This window comes from Tripterygium wilfordii, chromosome 1, assembly GCF_013401445.1.
Source record: "Tripterygium wilfordii isolate XIE 37 chromosome 1, ASM1340144v1, whole genome shotgun sequence".
NCBI classification, from domain to species: domain Eukaryota; kingdom Viridiplantae; phylum Streptophyta; class Magnoliopsida; order Celastrales; family Celastraceae; genus Tripterygium; species Tripterygium wilfordii.
Window position 1 is genome coordinate 2,586,700 of NC_052232.1, and position 15,574 is coordinate 2,602,273.

Consider the following 15,574-nt stretch of genomic DNA (forward strand, 5'->3'; position numbering starts at 1 on the left):
ATCTTGTATCCCTCCCATGTACTATAAATAGGGACGTCCATAGCATTCAAAATCACACAACAAACACTTGCATTTGCATTCAATCAGAGAGAGTTGAGAGAGAGCTGCCGTTGTTGTTTCCGCAAGATGTCTGGAATGAAGCTTCCATTCCGTGCAGAGCTCAGGTCATTCTATCCTGGGAGGCTGTTGTCGATATTTCCCGAAGCAAATCGATGGGGAGGCGATGAAGTATTAAGAAGACAGAGACTACTCTGGGCTAAAAACATTGAACAATCCAATATATCTCCTTTTCTATTCTAGTTGTTCTTCAGTGGTAATGTATTTTCAGATTGATTACTATCGATAATATGGTAAAGTTGTTCCTCTTTCAGATTGATTTCGTTATTACAGTATGTTTCAGTTCTTAGTATACCATAAACACCCACTTGTTCACTACGTGATCACCGAAAGCATGCATCATCATTGGACTTTGAAATCAAGAAGATTGGGAATTGTTCCAAATCAATGGTTAAAACAGAAGTCCATATTTTAAGTTCGGATAGATTCAATCTTCCCAACTCAAATTACCTTGACAAGTCAAAGGTTGTCAATGGGATGAGTTGAGGCTTTGATCTCACAACTAGAAAGATTCAACGAAGGTCGTCAATGACACAATTTGAACTCTGAAATATTATATCATGTAAAATTTTTTAAATATCACCTTTAACCATTTAAGAAGGCAAATTATTCCAACGCATTTTCTGGATGAAGGTCATCTTTTGTCCCAGAAATTGCTACTGAATGGTATAATGACAAAATGAGGAATCACTATTGCTAAGCATGGCTGTAAAATCCAGTCCAATCCCGAAACAATATGACGTGCAGTTCCAGCACAAACAGGTAAATGGGAAACCCTCACCAATAAGAATTGATGGAAGTAACATTTTGGAAAATGGGTTTCCCATTCTATACTGATCATGTTGGAAAAATGGTGGTGAACCATAGCTTGACCTAAATTTAATGACTAATTAATGACTCATTGAATATTAATTGATGGGTAATCTTCAATAAATGAAGAGAATCATTTTTTGGTTGAATGAAAATTGACTACAAAGTGCAATAAGTGTGTGTAAGGAAATCTCACAATAGAGAAATTCAATGTGGATGTGTTGTTTATAAGCTTAACTTTCGAAGTAAAGCTTTGAGCCCAAGGGCACCAAAGCTTTTGTAGGAGAGAGAGGCTCCTCATTATGGGCTTGGATTGAAAACACATGCGTCAAGCGTGGCGTGGCGTGGCGTGGCGAGGCAAGCAGGTGGGCCCGGTCGATACGGGCCCACTGTGGCAAGGTGATCAATTATTCCCACCTGGAGGCGCGCACCAGATAAATGCCCCCCCTAAGACTAGGTAGCCAGACTTTCTCCCCAGCTTGGATCGGGGATAGATTGCTAATTTTGCGTTGCCTCCACCGAGGTGTCATACTGTCGGGCAGCGAAGCTTACACTTGTTCACTAATTAGGACGGTTCGCCAGGGCCTCTTTCCTCCTCCCTTTTCTGCTCACTCGTAGGGGTCCGGACCCCCACAAAGGGGGAGGGAGTCGACTGAACATCTCAGCCATTGGCGGGAATTTCGCCCGCATCCGATCCCCAATTATTGTTCACCCCGGATGATCGTCTTGGGTTAATTTGGTCCAAAATCATTTTTTGGTTGAATGAAAATTGACTCCAAAATAATCATGTTAATCATGAAAAACAAAGTGCAATAAGTGTGTGTAAGGGAATTCCACATTGGAGAAATTCAATGTGGATATGTTGTTTATAAGCTTAACCTTCGAAGTCAAGCTTTGGGCCCAAAGGCACCCAAGCTTTTGTAGGAGAGAGAGGCTCCCCATTATGGACTTGGATTGAAAACACACACGTCAAGCATGGCGAGGCGAGTAGGTGGGCCCGGCCGTGGACTTGAGCTTTCGAAGGCCCAATGTCTCCTAATTTTTTACACAAAAGTTATTTTATTTTTTGGCCCATTAAGCATATACATTGAATGTGGACAGATGACTTATTCAAGTCTGTTGTTGAGTCTAGCCCACTACCCACTAACCTTGTCAATGCAGTTGAGGTTGAGGAGTTGAGTCAGGCCCTAAAATCAATGTGGATCACTGATTTTCTGGGCTAGTGGTTGCTGAGCTCTCCTATATAAGGAGAGCTTGTCAACAATTTCTAAACACACCACAACATTCTTCTTCTTTCCTCTGCCTTTCTGTGTTTTACACTCTGAGAGGTTGCTGAGCTCTCCTATATAAGGAGAGCTTGTCAACAATTTCTAAACACACCACAACATTCTTCTTCTTTCCTCTGCCTTTCTGTGTTTTACACTCTGAGAGTGCTGTTCATAAGTGGTTCGATCAAGTCTACCGGTATTGTTGTGCCGCTTACTCATGGTGTGGAGCGTTGTATCTTGGGAAGGGATTGTCCAGAAAGCAAATACACCCGTTGGTTGGGGCAAATTCTCTTTAAGGAGATTCGCTAAGGTGTACCTCGCTCCCTCATCTCCTGTCCAGTTGCTTCAACAGTTGGTTTGATATTTTAATTCAACAAATTATTCTTGTACTCGTATGTTACTATGCTGCTGTTGGTGTTGATCAATATATGTTACTGTTTATGCATGCAATCTGTTACTACTACTGTTAGAGTTAATCATATGCATGCTTATGTTCCAACAGATCATCCAATGCAGGTTTTCAAGAGCATTCCCAGTCTGAATTGTGGCTCCGGCAAAACTAATAATGAGAAGCCTCGTTGACGAATTCAGGAGCATAGACACCAAAAACTGAGACTTCAAAAGTCCTATGGTTGTTTTCTCCTTGTTCTCAAAAGCCCTAGTAGGACCAACTGATTCTGTCAACTCTGTGTCTTGGATTCCCTTTCGCGTCGATAAACAGATATTGAACCTAGCACCGTTCTTCCAATCCGTTTGTTTCTCCGGGTTCTTCTACTCGAACTTCTCTTTTATCCTTCTCAATAATTGTTTGGCACATGGGTACATAATGTAGCCATCCTAGAGGCACTAACGCTGCAAGGAACTGTATCAAAATACCCGCTGGCAAGCTTGAGTAATCACTAGACGTTATTCCAATCAAAGAAGCCAACTCCACGCCCAGAAAACCACGGAGAATGGATGACAAACACAATGCTGATGCTAAGAACGAAGTGAGAGATCTTTCACAACCTCGGGGGCATAAATTCACCACTAGCACCAAAAGAGGAAGAAGCTTGAATTGTGCAAGATCCTCTGCAAAACCAGAAAAGCAAAGGGCGAACACCTCATTTGGAATTCCTAGCAAAAGATTGATCTGTCTCACTAGAACAAGGTCAAGAAGAAGGCAACAACCATATAATATCTGCACTGCACCAACCAACTTCCTCAATGGAACATCTTTCCAGCATCGGTCATAAAGTACAGTCAAGGAAAGAAGCATCAACTGAGCAAGCACTCGTGACATCCCTATAACAGAAGGATCGAGATGTAGACACTGAGTTTGATAGCAGAAGATAGAACCTGAGAGAATCGGGACCATGGCACTAGAAGCTACAACCCAAGCAAGAGGGCATGAGATGCTGTCCTCTTTTATTGCCATTTTAAGATCAGATAGCTGTTTTCTGATACTTTCCCAAATTGATTTCCTTGCTTGGTTTGGTCGCAGTGATAATCCAAGAAAATCCTCTCTTGTTGTCGATGAAAACGTGAATTGAATAGATAAGAGCACTGCAAATACGAGAAACATTGTTCTTTGTGGTGCTTTGAGCAAAAAATATCCACCTAGTAAGTTGCCTAAGACACCACCCACAGCTGAGGCCATATATGCATAAGACTGGAGGCCTCCCATTTTGTATTTCTGGCCATACTCTGCCACAAGAGCATCCTTAGCAACTTCTGTAATGGATGCTCCCAGATTGCTTAGAAGCACACACACCAGGAGGTTTGGAAGGGCTTGACCTACAACAGGAGCTAATGCCAATGAACCCCAAGACAAGACCTGCAAAAGAACTGAGATTTTTAACTTCTATCAGCACCTTTCATCAGATTGATTAATAATCTGGCTATAGGCATTCTCTCACAGAGAGGCATAGCTATCAAGTCAAAATAAGCTAAAGCATCAATTTACTAATTCTTTTCTTCTGGGATTTTTTTTCACCTTCCTGCAGAATTTTTAAATGCACCGTAGCATAATAAATAAACTTCTCAAACTAAATTATCACAGAATGTCAACATAATTGAGAAAGCACAAGTCAAAATCTTTGGATTCAGCGATATATGATTTCCATTTGTATTGTCTCTAAAACTGTATAATGATTAACACAGAGCCACAAGAGAATTCTCTGTATATACAATAATCCAAAATCTTAAGACTTTCAGTTTTCTAAGACAATAAGAATATGGATAAAGTAATGCATTTTCAAACAGAGAACTCACCAACTTAACAACAAATGCAGTCAATAAAATTCGAACAACGACTATACTACTTATTAACAATTAGAACATCAGATCAAATGCAAAGAAGATTTTTTTTTTCTTTTTTGGCTTTTCTTATATTTTTCTTTTCTGATCTGAGTACTTTTTTTTCATCACCAGAAAATTTTGAATAAACTATGGTAAACCAGCAAGCCATTCTCCCAATTTCACTAATGTGAACTGTAAGTAGTAACTCCAGTCTCTAGCAAGCACATTTCACCAGTTTATTAAAATATACAGATTAACAAATAAGCAGTTTAATTAATCTTCTTGTTATCCTTTACTTTTGTTTGTCTATTAAAGCGTTGTGTGTTTGGGTGTGAATGTCAAATTAAGCATGATGAACCTTCAGCATAGTAAATGAGGATGTAAGGCACTTTATCACGATCTATAATCTATTCAAACTAATTGCAAACAGAGTATGTATGATGAAAAGGATTCTTGTATGAACACTTTAGACAAACTAGAACACAAAGAATCAATTCATTACAGCCCAAAATGACAATGTAGAAGAAATAAGGAATGGTAACAAAAAAGGCGGACCTCCAATGGAAATATAAGGTATTCTGTGAGCACCAAAAATGTAAAGAGCGTCAGAGAGGATCCCATAGAGAGGCTTGGCCACCATGGGAAGGTTACCAGAGTACTGTACAAGCTGCAATGTTGAAGGGTGTACGTTGAGACCATGTGCCATGTGGAAGTTGAGTGCTAACCATGGAAAGCACCTAAAACCCTATACCCAAAACCCCAACCCACACAAAATCGGCAACTGTCTTGCACCCAATTGAGAAAAATCCCTTTCCTCCTCAATATCCCTGCCTTTTCTTTCCACCTGTACTGGCGTCACCATTACATGCCCCAGAATATTGTTTCTGGGTCTTGTAAACTTGTTGACACTGTTTGGATTTTGGGTTTGAGAGGAACATAGGATTGTTGTTGGTATAAAATCTAAATTAGATAACCTTTGAGAGCGATTATGAACTCTTGGGTTCCTTGTAGTCGTCGTTATCTGGGGGCTCTTAGAAGAAATTAATGATTGAATCATGATAGAAGACGACGAATAGAGGTTAAAGAAACACTCTTTGAATATGAACAAAGAAAAAAAAAAGGTGGGATTCGGGTGTTTACGAAGGCAAGCAACACTCTTTGAATTGCTCAAAAGAAGAAGGGATGTGATACAGCGAAGACAAGCCAGAGGGATATACGGAAGAGTGGAGTGGAGATTTTTGTGTTGATAACGAAAGCTAGAGAGAAAGCAAGGGTTCAAGCAATCAAGCTCCGTTGGTTATTTTGTTGTTTTCTCCTTCATGGGATTTGTTGGGTCCCTTCGCAAGAATATATGTAGAGACAGAAAAGGTCAAAGGAGACGTGACAATTTTGTCCCGGTGCTGCTAAATAACCCAAACAATATAGGTCCCGTTTGGATAACAATTTTTACCAGCATTTATACTACTTACTAGTATAAATGCTTTGTGCAATCCAAACAACCATTTTACGGCTGCAATTCCGAGGTAATTTTAGGAGCATTTTATGCTCTTTAGAAAATGCTTCCTTTTAAGACAATTTTACTAACATTTTCACATTTATCCCCATATTGTCCTCACACAATTAATGAAATTCCAAAAATGACCCTGCAATAGTCACTACGATCCTACTCCTAACCAGTCACCGCTACACCCACCGCCGATCCTACACCCACCGTCGATCCTACTTCCACCACCATCTGGATTAGCAAACCAGTCACCATCGTCGGTCCTACTCCCACCGCCAGTCCTTCTCTCTTTCCTACCGTGCCTACTGTCGCATCACCCCCCGACATCCTACACTTCCTTCCCGGCACTTCGTTCTCATCTACCGGAGCTCCAGCGACACTCGCGATTCCGACTCCCCATCATGGATATGCCAAAACAAAGCAACAAGGGCATGTATTACCAATCACAGAAGAGCTTCCAATTGCAGGTCCAACTCTTCACTGCCAATACAGAGAGGTCTCTTTTAGAAAATGGGCTTTTCTCCAAATCCAGCTTCCCTCACTTGAACTCACAACTCGTTCTCTTTCTTTAACAATAGACTCCACTGGGTATATGTGAAGGATCGGATCTGAGTTAATATGAAGGATATCATCTTGGTTGAGCGTATTGGACTTGCTTTCTACCCTTAAGAGATAGGATCTGGTTTTGGAGGTGGTTAATGGTGTATCTGGTTTTGCAGGAGGTTAGGGGGTGGTTTTAGGAGGATGAGCAAAAGAAGGATCTAGAGACATTTATTAGTTAAAATTTTTGTATTTCTTGTAATTAAAAATTTTGAGATTCTGGAATAAAATTTTTGAAAATAATAAAAATTTTATGATAATTATATATATCTTTAATTTTAATTAACTATCTTTATTTTAGAAATTCATTATATTTTTGCATTGATTTACATATGTTACAATTAAAATAAATAATACCCCTGCACGTAATTTATCATAATATGCTACACAGTAAAAATGTTACCAGCAAAAGTTCAACCAAACATCACACAACATTCAAGCAGTATATCTACTACTAAAATTGTCAAGCATTTCTGCTACCACCATTTCTGCTGGCATATCTGTTACTTTGCAAATGCTTTACCAAACTAGGCCATAGTCCCAAAACTTCCCAATATGATGTGTCATGCCAACTCAGTCTGTCCAGATGGCTTATTTTGAATTTTGAAATATTATGAATTCAAAATATTTTTGTACAATATATTTTGAAAACCCATTTTACTTGAGACATGAATCTCCTGTAAATTCATTCTCTCAAAAACTCTAATCTTCTGAGTTGTGAGCTTTCGATTGCTATCGAACCCGTTGATTAGAAGCTTGAGAATCATAATCTAACCCTAATTTGAAGGTATGTTTTTATTTTACACAAAATGTAAATGCCTTGCATTCTGATTTTTCTGGATTTTATATGGTTTTGCTCGAAAATGAGAATTTCATATTAAACTCACCAGAAAAGGCGATAAGCTTCTAAAGAACTGATTCTTTGGAGGAAGTCAATGTAATGAAGCCCTAATTTTCAAGGTAATCCGATTCTTCAGGGGAAATCAGTGTAACGAATATGAAGCTGAATTTTAACTTGGTAAGTCTACATCATCGCCTATAAATATGAAGCTGAACTAGAATGAGACTTTCCATTTTGCTCTTATTGAACATAGTATACAAGGCGGAGGCATCAATGGTGTGAATTCTTCTATATTAGCTTTCGGGAACTCTCTTTGTAATTTTAGTTTCTGTGGTGATGGTCCATCAGTTGCCTCTAGTTTGTGTATAAATTTACTTCTGCGATAAGACTTCTGAGAGAATTACATCCTGTTTATCTTGAAAGACCATAACTTATTCTTGGATAAATACTAATTTTGGTCACCGAAAGATATGCTTCATTCAAACTCAGGGTGCGTTTGGTAGAGCGGATAGATTAATTTTCAATGCTAGCGAAAATGCTGTGGAAAATATGCTGAGCTTAAAGCTGTGGAATATGCTGTGAGATGTTTGGCGAATTAAAAATTGACTCTAGCGGAAATGCTGTTGAATTAAAGTATTATAATATTAGATTTTATAATTTTATATTCAATTTTGATATTAAATTTAATATTAGCTTAAATTTAATAAATATAATTAATTAAAGTTAATTTATGCATGGTATTTTTATTAATAAAATAACTAAAATCATTATTTTTATTAAATATTAGATTTTATAATATTTTTGTAATTAGTTTAATTTAATAAATATAATTTATTATTCATATTAATGTGAAGTATGTATTTTAAAATAAATGTTAACTGAATGCTAAAATGTGGGCCCATCTACTTTTAATTAAAAAAACCATTAAAAAGGTGGGACCCACGCCCAAAATAATTGAAAAAAAGAAGTTGCTGCAGCTACAGCTTTTTGGCGTGGGTCCCACTCCAAACGCTGCAGCCGCTCAAATTAAGGCTCCGTTTGGTAAAGCGAAAAAATTGATTTTCAATGCTAGCGAAAATGCTGTGAAAAATATACTGAGCTTAAAGCTGTGAAATATGCTGTGAGGTGTTTGGTGAAATAAAAACTGACGCTAGCGGAAAAACTGTTGAAATAAAGTATTATAATATTAGTTTTTTATATTTATATTAAAAGTAATCTAATAAATATATTTCTTATTAAAATTAATTTTAAGTATTAATTTAATTAATCAAATATAATTTATATTTAAAATTAATTTGAAGTAATTTTTAATTAATCAACTTAATTTTCTTACATTTATTGTATTTTTTAATTTATATTTAAGTAATCTACATTTATTGCATTTTTTAATTTATCATTATGTATTAAAATTAAACACCTATAAAATTAAAAGTCTTAAATATAAATATTTTATTTGTATTTTTTAAATTAAATTAATTTTATTTTAATATTAAATTTACTGTTATAATAATTATAAATGCATAGATATAATTAATTTATTAAAAAATAGTTATATTTAAACCTTTAAACACAATTCAGTGGGTCCCATTAATAAAATAGTAATACTTTTTACCGCTGTACATGGGAGCTTCTTTTGCGCCAGCGCTCTTTTCTCCCGTTTGGCATGGCGGAGCCGCTTGAGCTTTTTTTCTGTTACCAGAAACGCTGGCATGTGAAGAGCATTTCCGTTGACGCCGCTATGCCGTTTGGTGAGACATTTGATGCCAACGTGCCGCAAAGCGAAAACGCGGTCGCCGACGCCTTTCCAAACAGGCTGTCAGTCATCGTATTTTCAAAATTTTCAACTCGATCATTGAAAAATACCACGTGGCAACCGGAATGTCACGTGCCACTTTTTACCCTGTTACCTACATGGCAAGAAATTTTAAAAAAAATCACGTGGCATATAAAAATTAAAACTAGATCTTTTAGTATTTGTCAAAACTATCCCTGGCAAGCCTAAATTCTGCCAAAAGATGGAAGTTGGATTTTTTTAGAAATGAAATGGAGGGTTGGGAACTTGGGGATTATTGATCTGCGGGCAGATCTGTAAGATACAGTTTGGACACAGCGGTTATTGGATCTCAGACACGTGGAAAAAAATGTCTTCTAAATCTTACCGTCATTGCATTGGTTTTGGCGCCAATGCGAATGGTAGTCAAACTAATATTTTGTATTTTTCAATTTATGAGCTTTTTACACATAACCACAAAATGTGTGAGTTGTATTCCAATAAAGACAAGTCAAAAAGATATTTAGAAATAAGGACAAATATTATAAACTTACAAAAATATTCTTGTATTATAAAATAACACGTTCCTCTCTTCTTCCTCCTCTTATTTTCTCTCTCTTCTTCTCTCTTCCTCTTCCTTCACGTCGACCATTGGAAGTTGGTCGTTCGGCCATCGTTTTCGACGAACAAACTATTGAAATGAAGCTTTAGGTCAGTCCGACCAAAACTAAGTCATCGCCAACCATCAATTATCACTTAAGTCGTCGAAAAAACTTTGTGAAATTACGGCCATCGTTTGAAAAAGAGTTAGATCCGGCCAACGCCGGTGACCATCAACACCCTCAATCATCTCCACGGACCAAGGAACATCACCTTTGAGGTTTAATTGCTTTTTTCGAACTCTTTTTTTTTCTTCTAAAATCTGCAGATATTATATCTATTTCAGATATGTTCTAATATGTTATTTGTTTCGAAACTTCAACCAGAAAATGTACATTTCATTAAAGACAGATAACATTATGACATATATCGAATTACTCGAAACAGATAACATCAGTTGCAGTCTGCAGATCCTAAATTAGAACCAAAAAACCACGAAAATCACCACATAAATTACTAAAAATAATGATGTGATGACATATCGAAGGAAAACAACAAGCTTTACAAGCCCCGTGGTGAGTATGAGTAGATTTAGTTTGAATACAACAAAAATTGGGATGAAAGTCACTAAAAAATGCCATAGAACTCTCGAATAAGCCATGAGGGGCGGAGACGATTGACAAAGCTTCCAGTGGCAGGTTGAGATGAATCAAGTGCAAGAAAAGCTCTTTCATGTTTGAGGACGAAGATGAGAGCATTTTAGATAATAAAATAATATATTTTAATTTTTTGTCCTTTATGGAATAGTATTTTAAATTTGATGGATCTTATGGAACAAAACTTATTGGAGTGTCCTTATTGGAACAAAACTTTTAATGAATGTACTTACCTCTAATTTTCCTATTAAGGTTTCCTTGTTTTTAGTATTTACAGGGTTGTAGCCGTTCCGACAAAAAGATATAATTGATCAATTAAAAATATTTTTAAGATTTCTCTCAACTTTCTTAGTGGATTCCAATCTTTCTTGGTGGATTGCAAGTTATGTTAGCTTAATCGTGAACTAATCAATCGATCTGTACTTCCACACTGCTTTAGTATACTAAGCACCTTGTATAGACAAAAGCAGTCGACCAGTAATTCTCTGGTTTTAAATTAAGCACTCTGCATTGCTCATCTTCCTTACTATCAAAGTAAAAATAAATTCACTTCTATAAATACAAAAGCAGTTTTGATCAATGTTACTTGCATTCTACTTATTCATAAGTCCATACAGTATAAGAAATTAAGAACTAATAGTGATTAGGGTTCGATGTATAAGCAGAGAAATGGACAGCCTTAATAGTTTAATAAAAAAGATTGAGAACCTCAGGAAGTTCCAATACCTGGAATCCCCACACTACTCAAAGTTACTAGCGTAGTTGCTGCAGAAAGACAGGCGAAGAATCAACAAGAAGCTGCATCAGATTGCATTATTGTTTATTAATGAAAGACATCAACAATGAATTGTATTATGCATTTAACCCACCAAGCTGTGACCCAAAACTCAGGAAATCACACACAACAAAAATTCTAAAACTCAAAAGATGACAGTTCGAAGTAGGAAAGGACTCATTTATTGACAACTAACTCAAATGTGAAATGTCTGGGGAAAATACATATGAAAAAGGTATCATCTGAAGGATCTCTCAGAAGAACTAAGAGGAAAGACTGACGAGGATAATACACAAAAACTATCATGAAGGAAGGAAAGATGGGCCATTCTACATGATAAGTACAACAAACAAGATTAACAAACTAAAAGCCGTAAGCACTGTACAAGAAGTGGGCTGCATTAACAGAATTTGTTCAGAAAACCCAAGTGAAAATCAACACTCTAGATGAGCTTGTAGTAACTGCTCTTGCTGGAGAGAAGAATCTGATAGCCTTTGCCACAGGGACACTTGAAATTTACGAGGAGGCATTCCCCTGTCCTCTCCACGTTCACAGCTTCCTCAAATTCTGCCAAAGAATCAGCCTGCAACACACACCCCTCGCAGTATTCAAAATTAATAGTTACATATGCTGAAAATGTTGAAAAGATAATAATTTTTCAAATCTTGAATTCTGGCAACCAACAAGGGCTAAAGCCTAAAAGGGGGTAATATTGCAAGAAAAAAAATCAAACCTGTGAAGCAAGAATGTGACTGTTCTCGTCAGCGTCTGCTGCTTCCTCAGCTGCATTCAACAGCTCTTCCCACCACATTTTCATTTCCTTCAATCCTTCCTTCATCCTCTTTAGCCTCTTTCACAATGCACACCGATCGATTTCAAGATCCATATTGAATGGAGGATGCTCAAGAATCTCTAGAAAGAAAAATTACCTTAGAATTGGGACTATGTTCCAGACCCATCTCGTTTGAGTTCGACGACCTTGAAAAGGTCTTGGCAGTGGAAGGCATCGAATCAGAAACGGATCTCTGGAGGGAGAGCGGCAACGGCGGCAGTGAAGCAGAATAAGACGACGGTGTCGAATAATTGACACCCACAATCATGGAATTCTTCGGCGGAGATTGAGGTGGATTGTAGGGATCAGAGGCACATCGACGAAGAACAGGGAAAGAACATTCCTGAAATTGAACCAGAACCAATGGGAGAGAAATCTTGGTGAAGCCAGGGAGAGTGGAGTTTTCTTGCCCAGAATATGTTTGTCGTTTGTCCTGAAAGAGCTTCTTGGCAATGGGTACTGACGAGTCCGTGACTGCGGTGGTAGTTATAACGCCAGTACTCGGTTCAGGAGAGCGACGCTTCAAGGGGTTAATGTGGAGGTCGGTAGATGATGGCAGTGCTGGGGTTGGGGAGGGGAAAGAGGAGCCACAGCAGCTGCAGTTGGTGCAAGGTGGGTGGGTGTGATTGTGGTTGTGGGAGTTGAAGCAGTTGAGGTGGTGTGCGTTGATTGTTGGAGATCGTCAGCATCTTCGGGCATCTTGGATTCTGATGCTTGATTGAAGTTTAGCTCACTCATTCTTCTCAAATTCTTGATTTTGGTTCTCTCTCACAGAAGGTGAAATGATCGAACGGACGCAACCCAATAGAAGAAACCGGGTTTTTAACTTCGGCCAAAAAAAGGGAATTGCTAAATATAGGGCTGTTATGGTATTGACAATTACCGATTTATCATACTGATACCGGCACATTGGTTATCGATTTTTCGCATGAACTGGTATACCATTACTAATAAGGCGGTATGGTAAATTTACCAATATAATTGGTACTGATAACGGGTGTGAGCTTCCTATCCATCGGTATTTACCATTACCGATACATATATTATTTTTATTTTTAATTTTATCCATTAAATCTACTTCTCTATGAAATCATGACCGTTAATACTTAATATGTTAGGTCATTTTTCTATTTGTTTCTCTTTCTCACTCTCTCGATCTCTCCGTCTCTCGACTCTCTCGTGTCTCAGTCTCTCTATTTCGCAAATCGGTGAAATCATGATTCATCTATCGAGGCACCATTGAAGCTGCGACTGAGTCAGAGTAACGAAGCTCGATTCTCTCCAATCTCCATACTCAGCCAGCCTTCATCGTCTCACTCTCACACTGAAGCTACAGCTTGTGACAGAGCCAGAGTAAGGAAGCTGCGAGTCTGCGACAGTGATTCCAATACCGACTTCAAGGTTTGTTCTCATTTGTTTCCAATTGCTACTTGTTTTGTTTCAAATTGTAATTTTTGGGTTGTGGACTGGAAACTGAAAAGAGATGTGTTATTAGGTTTTCAAAATTCAGACTGTTTTGTTTTTAAAATTACTGGTTTGTGGCTTGCATATTCTGAGCTATTTATGTTATTTTATGGGTTTTGGCTTGCATAATCTGAAGTATGTGGTTTGCATATTCTGATCTGAACTCTTAAGTCTGTGGCTTGCATATTTATGTTATTTTTGTGGTTTGTGGCTTGCATATTCCAATTGATTTATCTGAAATGATGAAAGATTGAAATCTGTTTGCATATTATGAGTTTGAAACTGAGTCTGAGACTCTGAGCTATGCCATTTATCCTTACATTTTTTAACTGTAGATTTTATGAAATCCAACCACTCTAACAACATGAATACCTGTACTCAAATTGAGCAACCTACAACCCAAATAGAGGCAAAATCTACAGCACCTCCTAGAAAGGGTAAGAAGGCTTCATGGGTGTGGGAATTGCTGATAAGGCTGTAAGAGTAGATTTAGAGGGGAGAGAATACAAGGTGGGGGTTTGTAAAACTTGTAAGAAGGAGATCAAGGCTGATAGTAAGAAGTATGGGATAACAGGGCTTGCCAATCACTTATCAAAACAGTGTAGAAAATGTCCAGCTTATGGATGAAATTTTATTGAGATAGGTCAAAACACTCTTTCACAAGATAGTATGGAGGGGTGCATTAGTCCCCCATGTACTTAACCAAAAGAAATATGAGGAGAAATTGATTAAATTTATCATACGAGATGAAATGCCTTTTAGAGTTGTTGATGGAGTAGGCTTTGAAGAGTTGTTAAAGGAGTTGTGTCCTAGGTTTGTAATTCCAACTAGGCAAAAGATTGCCGAACTAGTGTGGGAGTTGTACACTTTAGATAAGGGTAAAATATTGAGTGTGATAAGGGAACAAAGAGTGAGTATCACAACCGACACTTGGACTTCCATCCAAAACATCAATTACATGGTTGTCGCTGCTCATTTTATGGATAGTGAATGGAATTTGCATAAAAGATTAATCAACTTCACAAAGATCACTAGCCATAAGGGTGATGACATAGAGAGGTGTTTGCATATGTGTTTGAGAAGTTGGGGGATTGAAAAAGTCTTTAGCAATATGGTTGATAATGGTTCAACTAATGATGGGGCGATTGAGTGCATAAAAAAAAGGCTTGAGATGAATACCCTTTTCCTCAAAGGGGAGTACTTGCATAAGAGGTGTACTTATCACATTCTTAATTTGATTGTTAAGGATGGCTTGAAGGAGCTTTATAGCTCAATCGAAGGCATAAGGAATTGTGTAAAAGTACATCCATTCATCTTCCGCAAGGTTAGAAAAGTTTAGGAAATATGCAATAACGTTAAAAATGGATCAAATGTCAAATATACCAATGGATGTTTGAACTAGGTGGAATTCAACTTACAAAATGCTAGAAGGTGTCAATAAGTTCAAAAAGGTGTTTGATAGAATGGCGGAAGAAAATGCTCCTTTTGTGAGTTCTTTCACTGAGAAAGATAAGGATGGACACTTGAGGGTGGGGCCACCATGTGAGGGGGATTGGGAGAAGGCTAAGGCATTTGTGCATTTTCTGAAGAAGTTTTATTATGCTACATTGTCACTTAGTGCATCTAAGTCTTGCACATCTCACTTACTCTTCGTGATAGTGCCAGACTTGATGATTGATATTTATATGAGAATTAATGATGATAGTGATCCGGTGTTACAAAGTGTGGGAAAGTCCATGAAACTGAAATTGGACAAATATTGGGGGAATTTCGACACTGTCAACAAGATGGTATATATAGCCCATGTGCTAAACCCTAGATATAAGTCTGAATTGATTCAAATTTCATTTGAAGACATTGGAAAGGATGCTGAAACAATCAAACAAATTGTGGCTAATATCTAAAAGTGTTTAGTACAATTGTATGAAGCATATAAAGGGGATAGTGCTCAATCTTTCACCACCTCAGGCACCACCACTCGAGTAAATACAAGTTCAAGTTCGCAATCAAGTGGACTTTCTCATGTGATGAAACTCAAAAGAAAAAGAGAACAAAT

The 15,574-nt window shown here is 37.6% G+C and overlaps 2 protein-coding genes across 2 annotated transcripts; both read right to left on the reverse strand.

Moving 5' to 3' along the window:
* Nucleotides 1-2,409: 2,409 nt before the first annotated feature.
* On the reverse strand, nucleotides 2,410-5,667 carry LOC120002998 (probable folate-biopterin transporter 8, chloroplastic). Its single transcript, XM_038851887.1, is given in 3 exon segments — nucleotides 2,410-2,985; nucleotides 2,988-4,022; nucleotides 5,031-5,667. Coding segments are annotated over 3 exon segments (1,296 nt in total). The 5' UTR covers nucleotides 5,182-5,667; the 3' UTR covers nucleotides 2,410-2,875.
* Nucleotides 5,668-11,798: 6,131 nt separating this feature from the next.
* Nucleotides 11,799-12,736, reverse strand: LOC119995220 (the record flags this gene model as incomplete). Its single annotated transcript, XM_038841656.1, has 2 exons — nucleotides 11,799-12,063; nucleotides 12,152-12,736. Coding segments are annotated over 2 exons (699 nt in total), but the record flags the coding sequence as incomplete, so codon positions are not given.
* Nucleotides 12,737-15,574: the final 2,838 nt, after the last annotated feature.